A 21,638-nucleotide genomic window follows, 5' to 3' on the forward strand; every position below is an offset into this window, starting at 1 on the left:
ACAAGCAGTCAGGAGACCGTAGACCTTCTGTGGTTGGTGGTAATATTCATAGACAAAGTGTGTGAATAATTTAATTCAGTCTTTCCAATTGCATTGAACTTAACCTGGTCAGGGAAACCACCCTTGTATTCATGAAAATTAGCATAAAAAAGTAATATTTCAAGCAGTATACTTGATGATGGAAGCTTTTTGAGACCACAGCTATACATCACATTATCTAAAAATCACCTATGAGTGTGGGGAAACCAGGTAAAACCTGATAGACCGGTTTAAAAAGTGTTTATCTTAGGTGGACAAGAACACACTTGAAACCAATCAAATTGTTGCTGAAAATAATGAATATTAAATATTTCAACAGGAGAAAAAGATGTATACAGTTTGTCCGCATTGCACTGATGCATGTTAATGCTACTTGTGTAGCAGAAATGAAAAACATATAAAATAATGAAACAGGACAGATATTGTTTTAAACTTTTTTATACATAATAAAGATCTCTCAAATAAAGCATCCAGTGTGTACTGTTTTACATATACAAATGGAACCATTTGATTTAAAATAAAAAATAAACCACCACAGTCTTCAGGAATATATAAAAATGCTGGTGTATTGCCATTGGAGTGACAAATCTGAAAGCATGACGACGCTGTACTCTTCAAACAGAGTACAGCATTCTCGAACTGCACCAGAGGGGACAAGACAAAAAATGACAACAACTGAGTGATTTTAACAAATGTTTTAAGACATCTTAATTTGAGGAAGGCAAAAGACCATAAAAATAAAGGCTTTTACAAGATGGACATCTGTTCTTTGTATAGTGACAGAAGTAAACACAGGGGTACAAAATGCATGATGTAATAAATTTGCTTTTTCTCATAATACAGACTGCTGGTGGATGCAGTGGCCTCATAGTCAATATGTACACATGGACACAAAGCGCTATCTACAATTATACATTAACAAGGATTATTCAACAAGAACAACCTATACAGTACCTATACAGAGTACCACAGAGCCCAATTTGGACACCATACTTTTAACGTCCAAAAGGGGTTGGCCAAGGTGAAGAGTTATTTGAAACCAAATTATCTCCATCATGTCAAGGCAAAAAATGTGCAGAGAATTAAAAAAAAAACATGCTTTACATTATATAACTATAATAAATACAGTAACTACAGTGCCTGATTAAATATCAAATTAATCTATGATTCATTTTTAGTGATTGAATGTCCATATTTTACGGTTTTCTGATTACACATCAACATGATTAGGTCAAATATCACAGGTTGTTTCACAACGATGGGAACATTTAAAACAGTATAATTTGTGGGCACCAGCCTGCAGCACATGTGGTACTGTCCAAATCCTGAGAACTGATTTCTTATTGAAGACATTCAGTCAGTCTGCCAGTCTCTCTCGAGCTTTTGAGCTATTTATGAAGAATGACAGTGGGCCGCATTTCGTGAAGCTGCTTAAGCAAAAGATCGGTTACACCCGCAAACGATTTGTCAATTGCAAATGTCACACTGCCGAGTGAAGTCAGCTTCTCTGGGTTTCTGAATTCCTCATAGCTTTGAATGTCCTTATAATAATAGGTACTAGGGTCAGCTCGCTTGCACAGGACAGTGGCATTTTTCAGGTGAATGCTGGACGCTCGTTTCAGTGGAAGGTCACTCAGAGAATCATCACTAGCTCGCCTTTTGGGAGAACCACTGGACTTTTCCAAAAACTGGAGGAAAGATACCTCGAAGCCCATAGGTTTGAATGAGCTCATAGCTGCAAGCTCTGCACTGTCCTCATTTGCTGGGGCAGGACTTGAGATATTGGAGTCTGAGCCATTGTCAGCATAATTAACAGAGCGATTCCTTGTTCGTAACCTACCACTCGCCCTTCGCTCTGGAATGTGCCGGCGCTCTGTCTTCCGTGGACGTCCCCTTTTACGTTTTACCACCACAGAGGAGTCGGAGCCATCAGTGGTCATCTTTGCATCGGAGAATTCAGGATCCTCGGTGCTCTCTTTCTCCGATGTGAGCTTTGAAAACTCAGACCCAGTTCCATCTGGACCGGTGTCTTCGTTATCCGAGCTCTCTGCCAAACCGTCCTCACTGTCTTCACTATCTTCGCTTCTGGTTGAACTGCGTCGGAATCTGGACAGAGGGATTTTCTTGCAGAAAATGAAGTGGCTCCTCTGCTCCTCCAAGTATTTTTCGGATAGACCATGCTTAAAATAATGCCTCATGGCATTTCTCTCAGAGCTCATTACTGACTCACAGCCTTTTATCATACACGGATACTGTAGGGGGAATCGTTTTGTACACATTGCAGCGGCCTCGTCCTTGCCTTTCAAAGATGGTTTACCATACTTAATCCAGTGGTTTTCTTGTGAATCCTTTCTTTTTTTGTCACTACCCTTATGAGTTACTTTCTTGTTGTTTTCAATATTTTCCTTTCCATCAGAATCACTGTACTGTGGCTTTCTTGAAATAGGTTTTACTCTTTCATCAATTTTTCGCTGATTCATAAGCTGGAGCTTATAAAGATCTTGGTGCTTCTTCATGGTGTGGCGCAACAAATTAGATCGGGTGGTGTAAACGCAGTCACACCCTTCAACATCACATCTAAACATACCTTCCACAGCCTCTGACTTTGGCATTTTGGCTTCCTTGTGATCTTTGTCGATATGGGCAATGTATTTCCAGAAAGCCGTAAAAGACGTGGTGCATCCAGGCTGGTCACACTGAAACCTGCCCAAGTTTATGCTAGACAGGAATGCACCTGCTTTGTCCAATTTGAACTTATGAAGCTGGAGGTAGTGTTGTAGTAGACTTGTCACCTCCTGGAAAATTCTCGAGCAATCCTTCACTTGACATCTGAATTCTGTGACGGGCGAGACCTCACCCTCTGGCTCCTCCTCTTCCTGCTCCTCATGTTCTTCTTCAGCTTGTTCTTGATCATCTTCACCTTCATTGTTCATTTCAAATTGGGGTAAGGATGACTGATGAACAGCTCTGTAGTGAAGGATTAAGTTATGCTGAATGGTGAAGGCTGCCACACAGCCCTGATGGACACAGCGATATGGCCTGTACGGGCTGAATACATCATCTGCCTCTGGCTTTCTCTCTTTGGCCTTTTTGGGAGTTTCTGTTCTGGGCTTTGCCACTCTTGCTTTCACTGCTTTGGGTTTTTTCTCTGGAGACTGAGCAGCACAGGAAGCCACTGGAGGCGCCACGGAACATGGCACTTGACCAATATTTGGAGATTCTGGTAAAGTCCCTCTACCTGGCAAGCCAGGCTGGAGTTGACTGTGTGAAGGTAACTGCTCTCCAGCTGACTGCTGCTCCATTTTTATATGGTTTCCTGAGAACTGTCCAATGAAGATTGGTTCAGATTTTAGAGCTGCCTGTGTGACTGTCTGATTGGCTGTTATTTGTTGGGCAAGGTGTGAACCAGCTGGGACATTCTTGTCCTGTATCCGATCTAACATGGTGCTTGATGCAGTAGCATGGGCGAATGGAGCTGAAAGACACTCAGGTTTTATTTTCTCCAATTCAGCCAATGGGTTTAGTATAGATTGACAGTTACTCTGCTGATACCCTGAACCTAATGTAGGATTCTGAATGGGAAGAGAGGTTGGATCAGCATTTTCCATTCGCTTGTTATACTGACGCTTTATTTTTAGTTTGATCATTTCCTCCTGTGAGAGACTGTGAGCTACTTGGCAATGAGCCCGAAGATTGGAATTACGAGTAAAGGTCTTGCTGCACATTTGACAGCTGAAGGGGGCAAATTTCAAGCTTTTCTTGACCTGATTTAACATCTCTTCAGTGTAGTTATGGTTCTTACTGAAGTGTTTAAAAAGTGCATCTTTTGTCATAGCTTTATATAGACAGTCTGTGACATCACAGGCAAATGGTTTTTGGAAGTCACTGGGGACATGCAAACCTTTATCACCACCAACAACATTTGCATCTAAACTATTAGGGATGTGGTTATTGCCAACAGGCTCAATGGAAGACTTGGATTCCACAGGGTCCGCGGTGTGGCTGCCTTCTCTATCCAAGTCCATTCTTTCAAACCATCTCTGAATTTCAAACATGACATCACCTGGGCCTTCAGAGGGAGGAGGACACTGGTTAGCGTCGACCTCTGACCCAACACTTTGAGCAGCAGGCACCCCATGGGCTTGTATAACCCCAACCAGTTGAGGGCAACTCTGCACAGGTGTTCTAGTATTGACTGGTGGGACTGTTGCAGAGGTCATCCCTTTCTGATCAACCTCAAGTTCGTCTTGACTGTGAACGGTCATCTGAGACCCACTAAAGGGCTGAGCAACCGGATTAATTCCTTTTGCATGATTAGATGCCGAGGAGGGTCTTGAGCTGGAACTGGATTCCATGCTAGGTGTCTGAGAATTGCTATTTCTTCTATGAATTTCTCCAGAGAGGATTTGCTCACGCAATCTTTTCTTAACGTCGTGTTCAATGCGGTCCTTCTGTGGGTCATTACACTGGGCAGTGACTGTAGTTGATGAAGGCTGAGAGTCAGAGGAATTTATGAGCTGGAGTGGGTCAGACATTAGATTTTGAGCTAGATTCGCCATCACTGACAGGAGCCCATCACTTGAGAGACCACTTGCATTGGGAATGGTGGCCTTACCCTTTATTTCTTTCATTTTCATAAGAGTTTCAGCTCTCAATATTTGATTAATCTGGTCTGTTGGAAGACTGTTGAGTGAAGATAGTGACTGGTTTTCAGATAGGAATTGAGTGAGAAGAGGATCAGATAAATCGTCTCCAAATAAAGAGTCTGAGGATTGAAGGTAGTTTTCTCCAGGAGGCTGACATTCAGTCTTTATCTGGTTATTCCCGGTGTGCTGTATTACTGTATTGTCGAGCATGAGTCCTTCTGATGCATAGCTTCCACATGGGTTTTGGAATGTCTGCTGTTGCACAGGAGTCTCATATAAACCAGGGACGGCTGAATGATCCAATACTTGCTTGAAGACATCACCATTCTGGTCACCATTGTTGGAATAAGAGTTGCTGTTTGCTTGGGGAAAGCTAACATTGGGGAATAATTTGGGATCAAGTGGACCTTTAGGAATGGGCTCAAAAGACTGGTCTTTAAAATCGATATTGTACTGTGGAGATTCAGCAACCTGTGGCGAATTCATAATATGTGGTGAATTTAATAAATCAAGGAATGATGATGGCAAATCTGCAGTTAGGTCGGTCTCATCAAAAGCTTTACAATGAGATCGTTTTGACAAATGACCTCCAAGAGATTTGGGACTCTGGAATTCTCTGAAACATCGACAACAAATAAACTTCCCATCTCGTATAATAGCAGGCCACTTTGTTCTTCTGTTTCGCTTTCGTTTTGTGTCCCCACTATCAGAGCCTTCTTGAGAATCTTTGACAATCCCACCCTGTGGATTTGAATGGCCTTGCAAATGGCTGTCAGAAATTGACTTATCCTGTGTTTCCAAGACTCTTTCATTTGATTTCACATTCGATAAAGAATTAGTTTGTGGTTGCTGGGTGTATGTTGCTACAGAAACCCTCTGATGCTCACTGAGAACAGGATTATTCAGACTCTCCCGATATGAAGATAGCAAAGGCCCTGAATCTGTGCTCAGGTTTGATGGTATCAAAGAGTTGTTGTTTGACTGAGTAACATGACTCACTGCCTCCAATGGTGCGCTTTGATTACCAGAAAAACACTGCCCATTAATGGAATGAAATCCTTCTCCAGATTTGTTATTAATTAATTGCTGCCTGACAGCTACCTGCGGTGGCATATGTGCACTTGGAAGTCTTTCATGGGGTTGTAACGAATACCGATCCATATTTTGATGATGACTGTCTGTTCTCTGACTAGGGCCAGCTGTGCCTAAATGTGAAGGATAGGCATTGTTATGCACTCCATGTATGCCTGGCATCAATACCTGAGAAGTGCAATGGTTTTGTGGTTGATGGCCAACATTGTCTGGCTGTGCAGCATTCCATGGTGTATCAATATGTGATGCTGGTAACGTGCCCATTTGGTTAATGGAGTTCCCCAACTGAGACAGCATGATGGGGTTCAAAATGTCGTCCATTTCTGCAGCGAGAGCTTGACCTGAGAGTGGCATTGCATGAGAAGACACAGTGGGGCCATTGGAGCTGTGGCAAGGAGTGGAATAAGGTAGTGGCTGACCAAGAGCATTTTTCATCTGCTGGGGTGGAAGAGGAGCCCTGTGTCCACCTTGCTGGTGTGAGGGAGGCAGCGAATTTGAGTCACCATTAACAGCAAAGCTTCTTGACACAATTGTGGAGACCCTATTGTTCTTCTTTTCGAGCTTCCATTGAACATAAAAATCTGGATGAACTGCCTTCATATGTTTGGTTACACTCCGGTATGAGCTGTAAGTTCGAGTGCATGACTCAAAAGCACAGCGATGCCTCTCTTTCTCCACCTCTGGCTGAGCCTGACCATTGGTGCCTGGTGGATGCACCATTTGGTTGACAGTACAGTTTCCATTCAAAGACTGAGGAGTCATTCGTGCAGGAAGAGCCTGGGAAGTTGGCGGGAGATGTCCTGGCAGCACTGCAACAGAATTAGGAGCATGTCCGACAAGGGGCATATGACTAGCTGACATATTCTGATAGGGTGCTAGAGCCGGTCTTCTGAAATCAGAATTGTGTGGTCTGTGCACTTGACTTTGGGAAGGGAAAGGTTGGTGTGTGAAAGCCTGGGGATGCCCCTGTAACATATCAGGGAGAGGAGCTTGTTGAAAGCTTTCAACAGCACCATATGATGGGGTTGCGGGCATTACGGTGTTCGGTACACTTTGAATCTGATCATACATGTATGGGCCTGAATGAGATTCCTGTGGTCTAGACTGAGTCTGGTGAGAGGGATGGGCATTCATGATGGGCTGATGATTCATGGGCACTTCTGAGAAAGGGACCTGGTGTAATGGGTATTGATTTGGATCTGATGGCTCAGATTTAATTGTAAGAGGGTCATCTGTGGAGATGGGCCTCAACATGTTCTCAACTGAGTGCTTCACCATCAAAGGTTCTGGGGACTGAAGAGAGTCATCATCTACTGTGCTGCACTGGGAAGTGTCTTGGGACTGAGTTAGCTCATCCCCAGGTTGGTGCTGCCCAACAGAGTTAACATGATCAAGTATATGTCGCGTAGTAGAGTTACTATGACAAGCCTGGTCAGTAGTGTGGTCATCAACAATCTCCTTTTCCACCACTTTTTGGACATGCTCTTCCTGGTGTTCATCTAACTGGGCCTGTGAGTGAAATATTTTTCCGCAGCCAGCATCTTTGCATGTAAATGTTATGTAATGCTGGGCTTCATGATCATAAAGCATGAAAGCCTCATGAAAAATCTTGCCACAGCCTGGGAACATGCACCTAGCTTTAAAAGAAGCATGTTCCTTACTATGCACAATCAGCTCAGCATTAGAGTTGAAACTGGCTTTGCAATAGAGCTGTATGCAAATATAGGGCTTGGCACCACAGTGCACTTGTAAGTGGTCATTCAGATGAGCCACACTGACAAACTGACGGCGACAATACTGGCAAATCACTTTCTTACTATGCATTTCTAAGAAGCGTTTTGCCTCCTCATTGTCGCCGTGGTCCTTGACATGAATAAGCAAGTTTTTGAAGTACTTGAACCCTTTTCTGCAATTTGGTAGAGGGCATACATTTTCCTCAGACAGTTCTGATGCTGTCCCATTTTCCCCCATGTCCATAGATTCTCCACTGTAAGGTTGAAGGGATTCACCATTTACACTGTGTTTGATCTTAGCTTTGCGCTCCGAATTTTCACTCGTTTTACATTTCAGAGCTACCACTGGTGGTGAAGATGTTTTAGACTTAGCCAATTTTCTAGTGGTTTTCATGGAAGCTAGGCGCTCTTTACATGACAGTTTTACATGTGATGCTACGTGTGGTTCCAGTGTCTCTTTAGTGTCAAAAGTCTGCGCACATATTGGGCAGCTGTATTGTCCATCTTTGAAATGAGTCTGTGCATGCCGTACAATCCTATGTCCGAGAAATTCTTTGTCGCACAAAACACAGTACTGCATGTAGGCTTGCCAGTTCCTAAACCTAGCAGAGACAAAACCTTTCTCCCGCAGTTTTTTAATTTCACGTTTCTTCTGTTTCTCATCGGTCATTTCCTTGAGTTCATTTGTAGTGTCTAAAAAGCACTCTGTAACATCTTTGAATTCTTCATGATCTTTGCCGTTCTCAACAGCTGGTTCCTCATCGTCATTGAGTTCATCTATTGACGATACGATTGATGCCTCCTCACCCATGAGAGCAAGGCAATGGCGTTTCAGTGTCTTCCAATCCCAGAATTCAGGATCAAAAGGCCATTGAGTTTTGAAGACCAACTGAAGTTCACAGCGCAGGGAGTTGGGAACAGGCATGTTCGCCTCCTCTAGTTTTTGATCAGGTTCGTTGTAAAGAGTCTCCACTGCATAGTAGGAGTCCACTGTAGGCTCAATGAGGAACTCGGTGAGCTGGCAGGCCCGTTTCACCTCCAGGTCTGTTGGCAGCAGACATGAAATGGTTTTGCAAATGGTGGCCCTTGTCTTCCCATCCACGGAATCCATCTGTAGAGCCCTTATGCACATTTCAATGCACACTGGCAGACCAACAGCATCAACCTGGAAAACAAGAGAAAAATCAATTAATTTGCAATAATGGTCATTAGCGTCACATACACCTTACAACATACAATATGGCTGTTTAGATAAAATGGTTGTAATCATTAAGGGTATATTCACCTCTGACTGAATGACTTTGATGAAAAAAAGGATGTGAAAAACTGTTTTGGACAACTTGGACATCTGACGACATCGGTCTAGGAAACCCTGGTCTGAGGCTTCTAGGCGCTTCAAAAGTTTACTCCAAAACAAAGTGAGTTCCCTATAAAGAAAACACAAAAAGGTGGTTAAGAAGCATTCCATACAGCATCAAAGTGTTGCCAATTAGCACACATTGATAAAAAAAAAAAAAAAAAAAAAAAAAACATTCATGAGATATGTCCTCTGTACTCCAAACACTTTCCAGGACACCAACAGTATGTATTTCCGAATGCACTCACAACCGCACCCAATCACCTGACCAGCATCACAGAACACACAAAGTTGATGACCCACCATGCACAATAAGTCTCTGCCTGGAGGAGCTGGCATGTCAGGAAGGCCGAGCACAGCGTAAATGCCCCTCTCTCATCTCCATCTGACTCCAAATTACAGATCATCTCCAAGGCATCACGACAGTCTACCTTTGAAATCTGCGAAGAGCCAAATAGAAAAGTTAGGTTTGTAAAATGCATTTGCCTGCCCAACTGATTCCATTATATTTTAATAGTTGGGACAGTACAGAGGATGCACATGAACTGCTGGGCTGTGAATTCTCAACCAACAATTATGTCATGTGATTCCAGTGAGCCTGCTACGTAATGTGCGCACATCTTGACATTTGAGAGCATCAGTCATGCGTCATGAGAACATTTTAAATCTGAAAATACCTCCTCCATTAAGGGCTCCTGTTCAGACACGCTGCATAGGCTGACAAGATACATCTGTTTAAAGTGCCCCTTCCCCTCGAACTCCGGAAACTCAGAACAGGCCTTTGCCAGCAGTGCTGCCTTGCTCCGATGGTTCTCCTTGATCAGATGCTTTATCCTCATCTCCAAGAGAATGGGTCCCTCCAGAGCAAGGAAGGCGTGCACTGGGGTAGAGGAAAACATTCATTAAAACAAGCCCAACGCAGTATTCTTAGGGTCTCTATTATACATTCAATCTCATCAATATTTCCTGTTTGTCAGGGCTGAATTATGCTTAATTGAGCTCAGAATATTCCCTTACAGCAGCACGGTTTGAATTCATTAGAGTGACCCTTAGGTGGTGAGTGTAAATTAGACCACTCAAGTGAGGATGATGTTAAATAGATGAAGCAAAATGAATGGAAATGAACCTTTCTCAGTGTCCAGCGCCTCATTGGAGAGGATGCTCTGTAGCGTGCAGTTGTTCCACACACCGGTCTCCCGGGACAAGCAGGACAGCATTTGTAGTTGTAACATGCCATTTTTCTGCAGCAGGTCATGGGCTGACTAAGAAAAAGCATTACATCAAAGAATTACAGTTTTGTGTGAATAACCCAAAGCAAACTGAATCCTAGCTTTTGTATTCTTGAATTCAGTCATGTTAAACAGATAAAGCACTTTTTTCACAAATCACAATTATGGCTGAGCAATAGGAAATTAATCACAACTTATTCTATGAGCAATGTAGCATTTGACCTTTATCAGTCGCCGTTTTGAAAGCAATACACCTACTAGGATTGTCTGAATACCTGCACAGAAGCTTGGAACAGCTGCCAAAGGGATTCTGGAACATTGTCCGGTAGTGACAACAGAAGTTCCAAATAGCTCCTGTGCAACAGCAAGGAAGAAAAGCAATAATACATGGTGAGTTGTAGCTTTGGAGTATTCAATAAAAAATCCATCTCTCTGAAATGCTCCAATGGAGACAGACCATGATACTTGAAGTACTGTTTCAAAAAATGGCTGTGCCTCTCATCAAAAGTAATACATTCAGTTTGGGAACATCAAAAGATGGAAATCTTGCCTTTGTGTGACTGAGCAATAGCAGTTTCAAATCAAAGAGGACTAAGACAGCAGTTTGTGTGTGAAACAGTGCTGGAGTGACAGTTGGCCCAATGAGTATTCAGCAGATTGGTCTACCAAATGTAACATGTTTAAGGCATTTTAGCAAAATATGAGTGAAATATATTAATTCAATAATTCATTTATTCAAATATAGGGGACAAAATCATACTTCAGCCTTGCTCTTGAACACAGCCAGGACTTGCAAGGGATGCAAATGATTGAAAAAAAGCAAATACAACACAAAACCCCAAAAAAACTGCAATGTAAAATCTATACACATATACAACTCAGGTGAGCTGGAGTTCCTTGCAGCAGGATTCAACATTACATGTAAATTTAAAAAGTGGTTGCCAGCTTAGCAACCAGGCATGCAGTTTTGGTTACCAAACCCAACAAAATGGTTGCTATCATTATGGCCCGTTATTTGTTTGTATACTAAAATAATGCTAACACTGTCTTTCAACACACATTTGAATTTTGTTTCATATAGCCTAGTCTATTTCATGACGGGAATAGAGGTAAAATAGATAATATGTATATAATATGTATGTCCCTTACAAAAAAAGAGTGTTCCTAATAGTCCCAAAATTATATTGTATTCCTATAAAAAATATCACTAATATTTTGTCTCAGAATACTGGAAGACTCCTATAGATTCGTAAGGAGTCATACAATGTCAGGCTGCTAAGAAAATGAATTGAGTGTTTGGCATCATTCATTTTCTGCATGGGACTGTCTATTGGCCCATCTACAGGACCATCTGCTTTGTGACCTTAGCTAATCATTTTGCAGCTCTTTTTCATGCTGCCTTTATCAACAGTGTTTTTATCCAGTCCATTATCCTGAACAATGCATTTCCCAATGCATGTACTGTAAATATTTGCGGCAGATCTGCAGCAAACTTGTAGGTGATTTGTGGCATACAACATCAGTTTAATTGTTGGTCTCTTTCGAGGTTTGCGGAGTAGGCTATTTAGACTCCCAAGCCTGCACAAAGCTCTTTCTTTTGGGCTGAAATAATTTAATGTGTTGTTATAAATTGTTATAATTAGTCTGCTTTGCCATTGCGAGTGAAAAAAGCATTTTTTTTTTATCACAACCCTACGCATGTGGGAAATATAACAAGTCTGAGAACAGGATTGTAGTAAATCAGAATGTACGTTTAATCATCTGCAACGCATATGCTCAAATACCATCTTTTAATTTATTGTAATGAAAATAATATTAAAATCGGTATGAAATGTATGTAGGCTACACCTGTGGCACATATGGGTTTAAGATAGATGATCTGTCCAAGTCATAAAACAAAGGGACGGAGTTTTGTCTTGTGTCTTTGTCACTTTGTGGGACAGAAAAAGCATGGCTTACTGCCAAATGAAGGCTGAAACCGTTAAACCCGTCAATGACACCACAAGTTGTGATTCCGCCCAGGTATGTCATAATAGTGCCAGAGGCAACTCTCAGTGCCGTTGCAGAGATTCCAGAGCCTGATGGACCAGGAGGCTTTTTCATCGAAAGTGGAATGTCAGAGTGAATGGAAGCAGTTTCGTCTAGCTTTCCACCAGCCTTGAGGAGCAGACCACGCATCATTATTTTGACATATTTACCATTAATATATTTACCAATAAATGAATATAGCTGCTCTGGGAGAACAGACACTGGGGAAAACAAAAGCAACATGCTGCTGTGCGACACATGCATTTGATAGGTCCCTCCCTTTTTTCATTCAGAGATTTGTATTAAACAACTGATCCCTTGACTAAGCAATTTATTACCGAAGTTCACACTGTTTGTCCTGCCACATTCGCTATTTATCTTGTAAGTACCACTGATTGTTTGGTCAAATGTCCAGCAAGGTCTACTGAACCTCTGACCAGGAACACAAACGGCATAACACACATGCAAATCATTCAAAGGGACGTAGCCGTTAAGAGAATAGTGACATGACATGAGATCCGACAAGCAGGGACATGACATGACAGTCATGGGGTGGTGTACTACTCACAGGGAGAGCCTCTCTGGCACTAACGACACGTTCTCACAATGGGTGGAGAGAGAGGAGGAGGCCTGGGCGTAGCTGAGTAGCGCTGTAGAGTAGACCTCCACCAGGGGCAGGGGGTTCTCCTCCACTTTCCAGCAGCCCGCGTACTCCACCAGCGTCTGCAAGGAGAGAGAAGGAGAGAGAGAGAGAGAGAGAGAGAGAGAGAGAGAGAGAGAGAGAGAGAGAGAGAGAGAGAGTGGACAGGATTGAGAGCAGAAAGAGAAGAGGAAAAAAACTGAGTACATGGTATGCAGTGTTTCCCCTAGAATATTTTCCCAGCAGCGGTGCGGTCATAGTCGTAGGAAGGCAGGAGGGTTCCCCTCTCCACCCCAACCCCGAAAGAAAAATTTGAAAAATTATTCCTTAAATAATGACTTCTGCCGGATTTTGTCGAAAGAAGAAAGAACAGAAAAGAAACAGACCAATTAAGTAAGCCTAGATGACAGTTTGCGATCCCTTAAATTCTGATTTTATATATGTCTCAAATGTACTGTGGATTAACGACTGGAAGACTGTGAACTTGAAGGATTGATGGGACACCACACCAATGCCCAAGGAAGTCACCAGGAGGTTACATTGCTCCCTCTTGTGGCGGAAGAGAAGCAGTGTACATGACCTCACCTGACCCTACAAATCTGCAGTAAGAAATGTGCACACATCAGTACTACCATTAATGCCATTACTCCAAGTGCCAAGTAAAGTCAAGTTCAAGTACTGTTAATAGCAAAAAAACCCTCATAGGCCTAAACAAAAGGCACCACAATCAACACACTGAATGCACTATGGAAGGCTCACCACGAATAAGAGTGTTTCTGAGAAAAGTTGACCGCAGTCTGGACTCACCAAACAAGCATGTAAAGGGCAATGTTGCTGCACTGAATACAATGCTGTATTTGATAAGTGCAAAAGTGGGTTAGGTTCCGAGGCATTTCATTAGAAGGGAACAGTGGGGGTAAGGAGTTCATTAAGGAGCTGGCAGACATTTTGCCAAGAGGGGGAAGAGAGTGAGGGCCAGGGAGACAAGCAAACACAAACATTCTTATCCCCAGCCAGACAGATAACTGGTATAAACAAAAGAGGTTCAAAGTCTTTCTCAAGTTCACCACAGTCGGGTTGCCTGATGAAGTCAGGGGTGACAGAGGGGTGACAAAAATGTGGAAGCTGGAGAGGGCTTAGCTCTCCCTCTGCTGGGAATTTTACCTAATGCACAGTGACCATGGAACCATAACATGAGTGGAGACAGAACCGACACAAGAGACAGAATTGACAGGAGTGGAATCATAACCCACATGAGTGGAGACCGAACCGACAAGTGGAGACAGAACTGACGAGAGTGGAGACAAAACCGACGAGTGGAGACAAAATCCACATGAGTGGAGACAGAACCGAAAAGTGGAGACAGAACCGACGAGTGGAGACAGAACCCACATGAGTGGAGACAGAACTGACGAGTGAAGACAGAACCGACGAGTGGAGACAGAACCCACATGAGTGGAGACAGAACTGACGAGTGAAGACAGAACCGACGAGTGGAGACAGAACCCACATGAGTGGAGACAGAACCCACATGAGTGGAGACAGAACCCACATGAGTGGAGACAGAACTGACGAGTGAAGACAGAACCGACGAGTGAAGACAGAACCCACATGAGTGGAGACAGAACCGACGAGTGGAGACACACCACACAAACCAGAAAGAGAGTGCATATGAGAAAGGGCAGAAGGGAAGGAGAGGGAGGGAGAGTGAGTGAGAGAAAAGGGGGAATGAGGAGTCATCAGAATCAGCAAGTCTGAGTGAGATGATCCGATGCCTAAGGAGAGGCATTGATTACACCGCACACGTAATCTGTGCCTCCTGCATTATCCCTTACGGCAATGCTCAATGCTTACGCAGTGTTTCATCTGAAGAATTTCAACAGCAACTGAAACAACAAGTGACCTTAAACTACATTTCTGACATAGTCAGTCAGTGTCGTTAGGTGGACACTGCATAAGCAAAATATATGTATTACCTCATTGTGACACATGTTAGTTACACATTACTTTTACTTGGCGACCGATCTGTCTAGCAAGCTAGTCAATATAGAAATAGATACAGTTAACGCTATGTTAGCAAGGATTCAGGCTGAGCAATAGTAGAATAAATTCTGACCAAATATCTGTCATCCTGGAGTAAAGAAAGATGCACTTGCCTGGCAACTAAATGGGCTGGTTTATTTTTAGACTGAACCAAATGTTTTCTTTTAGTGTTAATGGGTACTGTAATTCAAACCTAAAGAAATGTAAGGCAACTGGGGTATAAACAGAGGATTTTATTTTGCTTTTTCCAGTAGTCTAATACTGCATATCGATGGCCTTAATCCTTTACTCAGACACTTGAGTGGACCTTGACGTATGGAAATATAAGTCCAATATAAAGCCATTCCATGTGCCAAGCTGCTTGATTACATTTATATGGAGAAACCATATAACCATATCACCATAAATGAAAGCAACAATAACCTAACGTCTGCAGACCAGAAGTCTCAAACTCAAACTAGGAAACAAACTAAATAAACATGATGCATAAATAGTGTGCGCATACATACACACAGCAAATGTAAGCACACAAACTTCATGATTTATCATGATTTTTATAATAGGTGGTCTCCAGCTAACACACATTTGGATATTCCGTCACTCAAGCGTGACCTGCAAACAGCAGGCTTCCATTACAAACATAACCCAGCTGCCAATCGTGCGGCCAAAGGGTCACATGTATTTCGTTTTTGGAATGTGTTGGCCTAGACTCTCATATGAAAAACATCAGGCAAATCTGCCGAGAGGCAGAGATTCATCACCAGGCATTGTCATCATAGCGAGGCCATTTTTCTTCAAAGAATGTAAGCAATATATGAACTCCTCACCAACAAAAATAAGGGCAGAAAGATATGAAAACATAAACTCTATGAACACCCATTAAAATAAAATACAAATGAATAAACAGCCTTAATGAAAAATATTTGCCTGATCCAAATAAACCATAAGTTGAACGCACTGACAAATACATTAAGGGGTGAACTGCAGGGGCATATAGGCTGCTAGATCATAGACAGTATATACCGCCTATGTGCTAGATAGCGGACTGAACAATCAGCCATTGTTGCTCTGCCCTTCATCCCTTTATCCCTTCATGGTTTGGGTGTGGAGGAGCTGGCTCGGTGGGTTTCTCCCTTTGATTATCACCCTAATTTGAAGATGAAGGCGTGTGCCAGGCTCTGTCTAACAGCTGGCACTGCGGGCGCTCGGGCAGAATGCATACACAGTACTCTCTCTCACAAAGACATACACCTCCCCCTCCCCCCCGATGTCTTTGCAAATGCATAATGCAACAGGCTGCAGGCCTTTATAATGGGCTGAGGAAGCTCTGAGGTCTCAAATGTCTGCACTCTGCAAACCGAGAGGCTGTCCAATACAACAAATGTCAAAATGTTTTTGTCTGGGGTTTTGTGTCTATGTGACAAACAGTGTTTTCAGGTCTTTGAAGTTTATATACGTTTCAAAATATAGTCTTTTGAAAGGGACACTTACAACAGGGTTCCTGAAAACAGGTGAAGCTAGAACTTTTTGAAAACAATGATGACACTGCTCTAATATTACCAGTCTCCAGTCGGAGCTTAACCCCCGAAGCCTTCACCACACCCTCAGTGGCAATGAATAGGAAATCTATTTTTGATTGTCAACATTTGGGTTTGTTTGATATACAATTAGGCTTACATCGTTAAGCAGCTTAATTCCACTTCAGTAGGAAAACTCAACTGTTAGCCCAAATGTTTAACTGATGTCGGAAAATGAAAGACTTAATGGGGATCTGTTGTGTTACTAGTGCTGTTGCTTTGATAAATAATCTTGCATGGTTGTAGATTATGACTTGTAGGGCACTGGCTGTGGTCAACACAACAGGTTCCAGCACTGCCACGCCTGGGGAGTCATGTGGCATGACTACAGGGGTGGAGGTGGTTGGAGAGGGGGGAGGGGGGGTGTACGGGGGGGCAAGAAGCCCTTGAAGCTTTATCCTGCACCCGTGCAGGGCATGGAACAGCTGAGCATTCCAGGAGAGGTCACAGTGAATGGAGGAATAATCCTCTACTGTCCCTAACAAAATCATCCAAAACCTGATGGGATGTGTGGGATGGGGGGGCAGGGCACAGACATGTAGATGGGCAGACAGGCAGATTTGCTCTAGGACCACCCAGTGCCATTCAAATACGCCATACCTCTGATTACTAGGTCTACACTCCGAATGCAAAACCTGGAAATGCATGTGAATGATGCATGAAGGGCTGACCATGTGTATGCAATTTATTATAGAAGTGCAGATTATGAGAGTAAATATAAGTTCAAATAAGAAGTTAATAAACCTCTTACTAATCCAAATTGGTAAAATAACAAGAGGCCATTTGTCTGGAAACAACAACACAAGCATCACCAATTTGGTTTTCAAGGGCAACTGGCCGTCAATCAATGGTTAATCTTGCAAATCTTACATCTTTTCAAAATGAGCCAGATGTTTAACACCAGCATATGACAAAATGTGTTAATATTTTCTAAAGCATTATTTATTTAAAAATTAACCGTGGTCTTGATTTTGACACCCCTAGTTGAAATAAATAAATAAACATAAAATTAAACAAAACACAACAAGACTAGGCTAATCCAAGGGAATGAAAGGTGCAGAGAGTAGGCACTAAAAGATTTATGTTTTATATTTGATCCAATCAGGCCTGCTAGTAGGTTATTCAGATACAAATGACACCTGGGCAACAAATAGGCCACATACCGTATTCATGGCCATGAATTATCATTAATGTTGATAAACCTGGTAGTTACTGGTCCCACAACTAGGCCTACAACCACACAGTGGTGGAACTACAACTAGAATATCTGCAACCAGAACCAAACAGCTATTTGATGCTATTATATTATCAGGGATAAACAGGGAACCTATTTCATGGTTCCAGTCTATGGTTGGAACATTGGTCAGCTATTCACACTGAGGGGGTCAGAAATGGTGAGCAAGTATGTGGACTACATCAAGCTAAACATTAGCAGAGATGTGGTACAAGTGGCCACTTCCTTATCAAAAAATGCCCTGACATAAAAAAAAAATGTATGGGCTATTTGAGTGTAAACCAATAGTTATAGTACCCAAACTTATATTGCTGTCTCTTCAAAATGAAAAACAATACCACCCACGCCCCCTTATCAGTCTTGCCTAGTACATCCAATTCCCAAAACCTGTATTCAGAGTTTATCAGGTAAAGGAGGGGGAAAAAACAAACTGTAATAAATTAGCTTGAGATCTCTGTGATAACTTGAGGTGCGCTTCAAGCGTTCCTTGAAGCATCCAAAACAAGGATAACAAGAAGACATTCCAGGGCCTTAGTTGCTGCTAGGGGAAATCAATATCCTGATACAATTTCACATCACAGTATGCTAAGTTAAAAAAAAGTACCACAAACTAAACGAAATGAGAAAAAGCAAACCCCTTACAAGTGGTGTGGTTTTCTTCACTTCGGATAGGCTAGTTTATTACACTTTGGACTATCTGGCACTCAGCAGTTTCACCCCCAGCATCAAGCAACATAATATTTCAGATTTGCACAAGCATTGAAGAACAAAAACAGCCTAATCAGCACAGCTCTGATTGTTCAGGGCAAATGCAACCACATGGTTCTACCCAGGGGAATTGGACGCTCCCTTCTTTGTATAATGACGAGGACGATGAACTGATTGCACCGTTTAATATTTCCTCATACTTTCAAAACTGGAAATACCTTCGACGCAATGATGATTTGGCCAAACAGAAAACTGAACAGTGGCAATCACAGGCCATGATCATCAATTATAGGTGATGGGGTTGTTTCCACCGCCTAATGCCCACGTTGCCAAGGGATTTCAAGGTATTATCCATCTTTCAAACCACGTACTTTAAGGAAACACTGGAGACGAGTCACAGTGGGTTAGGCCTGAGTTTGGGGCACATTCTGTCTAATTTTGTAGTTCTCCAGTAAGTACGTGCAATCAAAATGTATGAGCTTTAAATTATAGCATTCTTCTGATGAAACTGCTTTATTGAAGTCACACACCCACAGCTAGGTTGCAAAAGAAAATATATCACTTCTTATTCGTAGCGGATTTTACGTTGCTGTGATGTTTCCAGCTTGACATTGACAATGAACATTACTTCGTATTGCAAAACTCAAGTCAAGTAACGTCAATGTTAATATTATTATCTAACTGAAGTGAAGGTGAAGTTATCGTTATACACGATAGGATGGGTACAATGTGAGTGTGTTGCGCTCTGACAGCTCAAACAGGAATCATATAACTTAGCATTATAACCTTGCATGGGATGCATATTTTCTAACTTTCCAGCTTAATACTATAAACGCATGTCCATCATCACCATCGTCACTTTCATGCCTGCATTCTGACATGGTTAACAAGGATGTCAACCTACTGACTCTGCTAGCTCTCTTGCTATTTAGCCAACTTAGCATGGCTAACACAACACTGCTGTAAATAAACAGAATACTTCATGTGCACCGCCGCAGTCTCGATAACGAGGAACATTTTTAGAGTTGGCATACACATGTTTATCTGTCACTCAAGCTATTATGTTGTTATCCATGTTGTCTGCGGCAATGAGAAAATTAATGGTTACTGTCTTCATTAGCATCACCAGCTCATGTATTGCTTGATGCGCAGCTAGCATGGCTTTATTTTGATTTCCCGATTTAGCAAAAGCCTCAGCCAAAAGCGGGACTCACCTGGCAAAATGCTTGGCAGTAAAGTGTCGCAGACTGCAAAGGAGAATCCACACTGTCCTTCAAAGCAGCCGAGAGTTCCTCCAGCCGTCCACGGAGCTCCCCTATCCGTGCACTACAGCCGCTTTGCCCGCTGCAGTCCTGTTCGGCCTCTTCGTCCGCCATCTTCGCACCAACCTCCGCCGCGTACGCACACAACAGCATGTGATCAAAGGCGTCTACGTCTTTACGCAAAGTAGAAAAAGAAAGGCACGTAGTCACGTGTGACAATCGTTTGTTTCAAAGCTTCGTTTATCTCATTTGATCGCTGCTGTTGCTGCAATAAGAGCCCTGCAGGTGTCCAACACGTTTCATTTTCTTTCACTTTCCCCCCCACATTTCCCCCTCACCTTTTTGACTTTTTCACTTTCAGAATTTAAATTCCAAAATAGTTTACTTAATGACAATCAAATGAAATACATATCAGTAGGCTAGTTGTCCGTGCAAAGTAGGTAGCCTATCTTACGTGTAAAAATCAGAAGACAGGGTTACAATGACATTCCTGACATTCTGTAGGCCTATTTTTGAGAACGTCTGCATACATTTGTTTAAAACCAATGTTATGAAGCCTATTCCTTAGTTTTGTTTACTTTTCATAGGTCACAAACAATGTTATAACAACCTCCCTCATAAAACCTCAAGCATTGTATTATTATTTCTATGTCACTTTGGACAAAGGCGTCTGCCAAATAGCATAACCAAACCATAATGGACAATTTGGTGTGTGTAGCGTAAGTGCAAGTGCATTTTCACAGTGGCTTCTGTATTAACATTTGACCCTTAATATTTCACCAAAATGAAAAACCTAACCTTATCCAGTGTTAAGGTCGCTGTGCTTGAAATGTAATTACTGCATACTTCAGTAGCCTAGATAAGTGTTCATTACATATCTATAGGCTACATAAAATGACAGAATCCAGAAATAACTATTAGTCTACCAAAATTAAGACTAATGTCAAGTAATATGTGATTGCAGTCTGTCACTTAGTGACACTATAATGTTCAATGTTGTAGCATGACTGGGTTCCATGAGTGTGGATGACTGGGCAGAGAGAGAGAGAGAGAGGTTAAAGGAACACTTCACCGATTAGCATTAAACTTGCTATCTTTAGAAAACCAGTCATGTTTTTGAATGGTCGTGCAGCATTCCCTCAGTTTGCCTTGAGATGGGAGAAATATGGATTTCAATGTTGGACTTCCTGCTTTTCAATGATGGAAAAATCATCATTTTACATCATTGAAAGCAGGAAGTCCTATTCATGGGTTTCATTTAAATCCGTATTTCTCCCATCTCAAGGCAAACTGAGGGAAACTGAGCTTAATGCTAATCGGTGAAGTGTCCCTTTAAGGAGTCCCTCTTAGCAGATGGACATGGACAAGGCTGAGTCAAAACTTATTATTACAAAGAAGAGGAGTCTTCGCTTTACTTCTTCTACAGAGTAGTAGGCCTATTGAAGATGCCAGAATGCCTGAATGTCTGTCTCCATGAAAGTCCGTTGTGAATGGGAGCCATGGAGACAACTGAAGGCTACTTCATTTAAGTTGGCAAATAAAAATACAACAGGAGCCAGGTAAATGGACAGGAAATGGAAACTGTTATTGATGTCTTTTTTTTCTTCTTTTTCTTTAGAATATCATTTTATTTTACGAAATGATTGCGCGTTCTGTGTCTTTGGGTGGCCTTGGGCCTTTGGCTATGGAAACCTTGCTCTGCTCTTATCGCTCAATAAAATGCTCCGTGTGTGTGTGTGTGTGTGTGTGTGTGTGTGTGTGTGTGTGGGTTGTTCTGATTCATATGGCACTAACATCTTGCCCTTAGCAGTTTTTAAAAGGAAAAAAAAACATATGGACATACAGAAGGTTATTTGAAAAAAAATCTCACACATTCCATACATTGTGTTGTGTCATAAGTTCCTGTAACCTATAAAATGCAAACATAATGTAAAGTTAAATGTAGAGTAAGCCTGTAAAGACCCTACGATGCATTTTCTAAAACTGCTAAGATTACAATTGCAACAAGAGCTCTGCTTTGTCTATTAGATGGATATTTGTTGGCAAAAAT

At 42.1% G+C, this 21,638-nt stretch overlaps 1 protein-coding gene across 1 annotated transcript; it reads right to left on the reverse strand.

Moving 5' to 3' along the window:
* Window positions 1-461: 461 nt before the first annotated feature.
* On the reverse strand, window positions 462-19,720 carry znf292b (zinc finger protein 292b). The gene is made up of 8 exons (XM_062550406.1): window positions 19,541-19,720; window positions 12,693-12,847; window positions 10,372-10,450; window positions 9,994-10,129; window positions 9,545-9,747; window positions 9,171-9,307; window positions 8,796-8,937; window positions 462-8,675 (listed from the first exon to the last, which is right to left on the reverse strand). The coding sequence occupies exons 1-8, from the start codon at window positions 19,700-19,702 to the stop codon at window positions 1,428-1,430; spliced, it is 8,262 nt and encodes a 2,753-aa protein (XP_062406390.1). The 5' UTR covers window positions 19,703-19,720; the 3' UTR covers window positions 462-1,427.
* Between the last annotated feature and the right edge of the window lie 1,918 nt (window positions 19,721-21,638).

Source organism: Sardina pilchardus, chromosome 12 (assembly GCF_963854185.1).
Source record: "Sardina pilchardus chromosome 12, fSarPil1.1, whole genome shotgun sequence".
NCBI lineage: Eukaryota > Metazoa > Chordata > Actinopteri > Clupeiformes > Clupeidae > Sardina > Sardina pilchardus.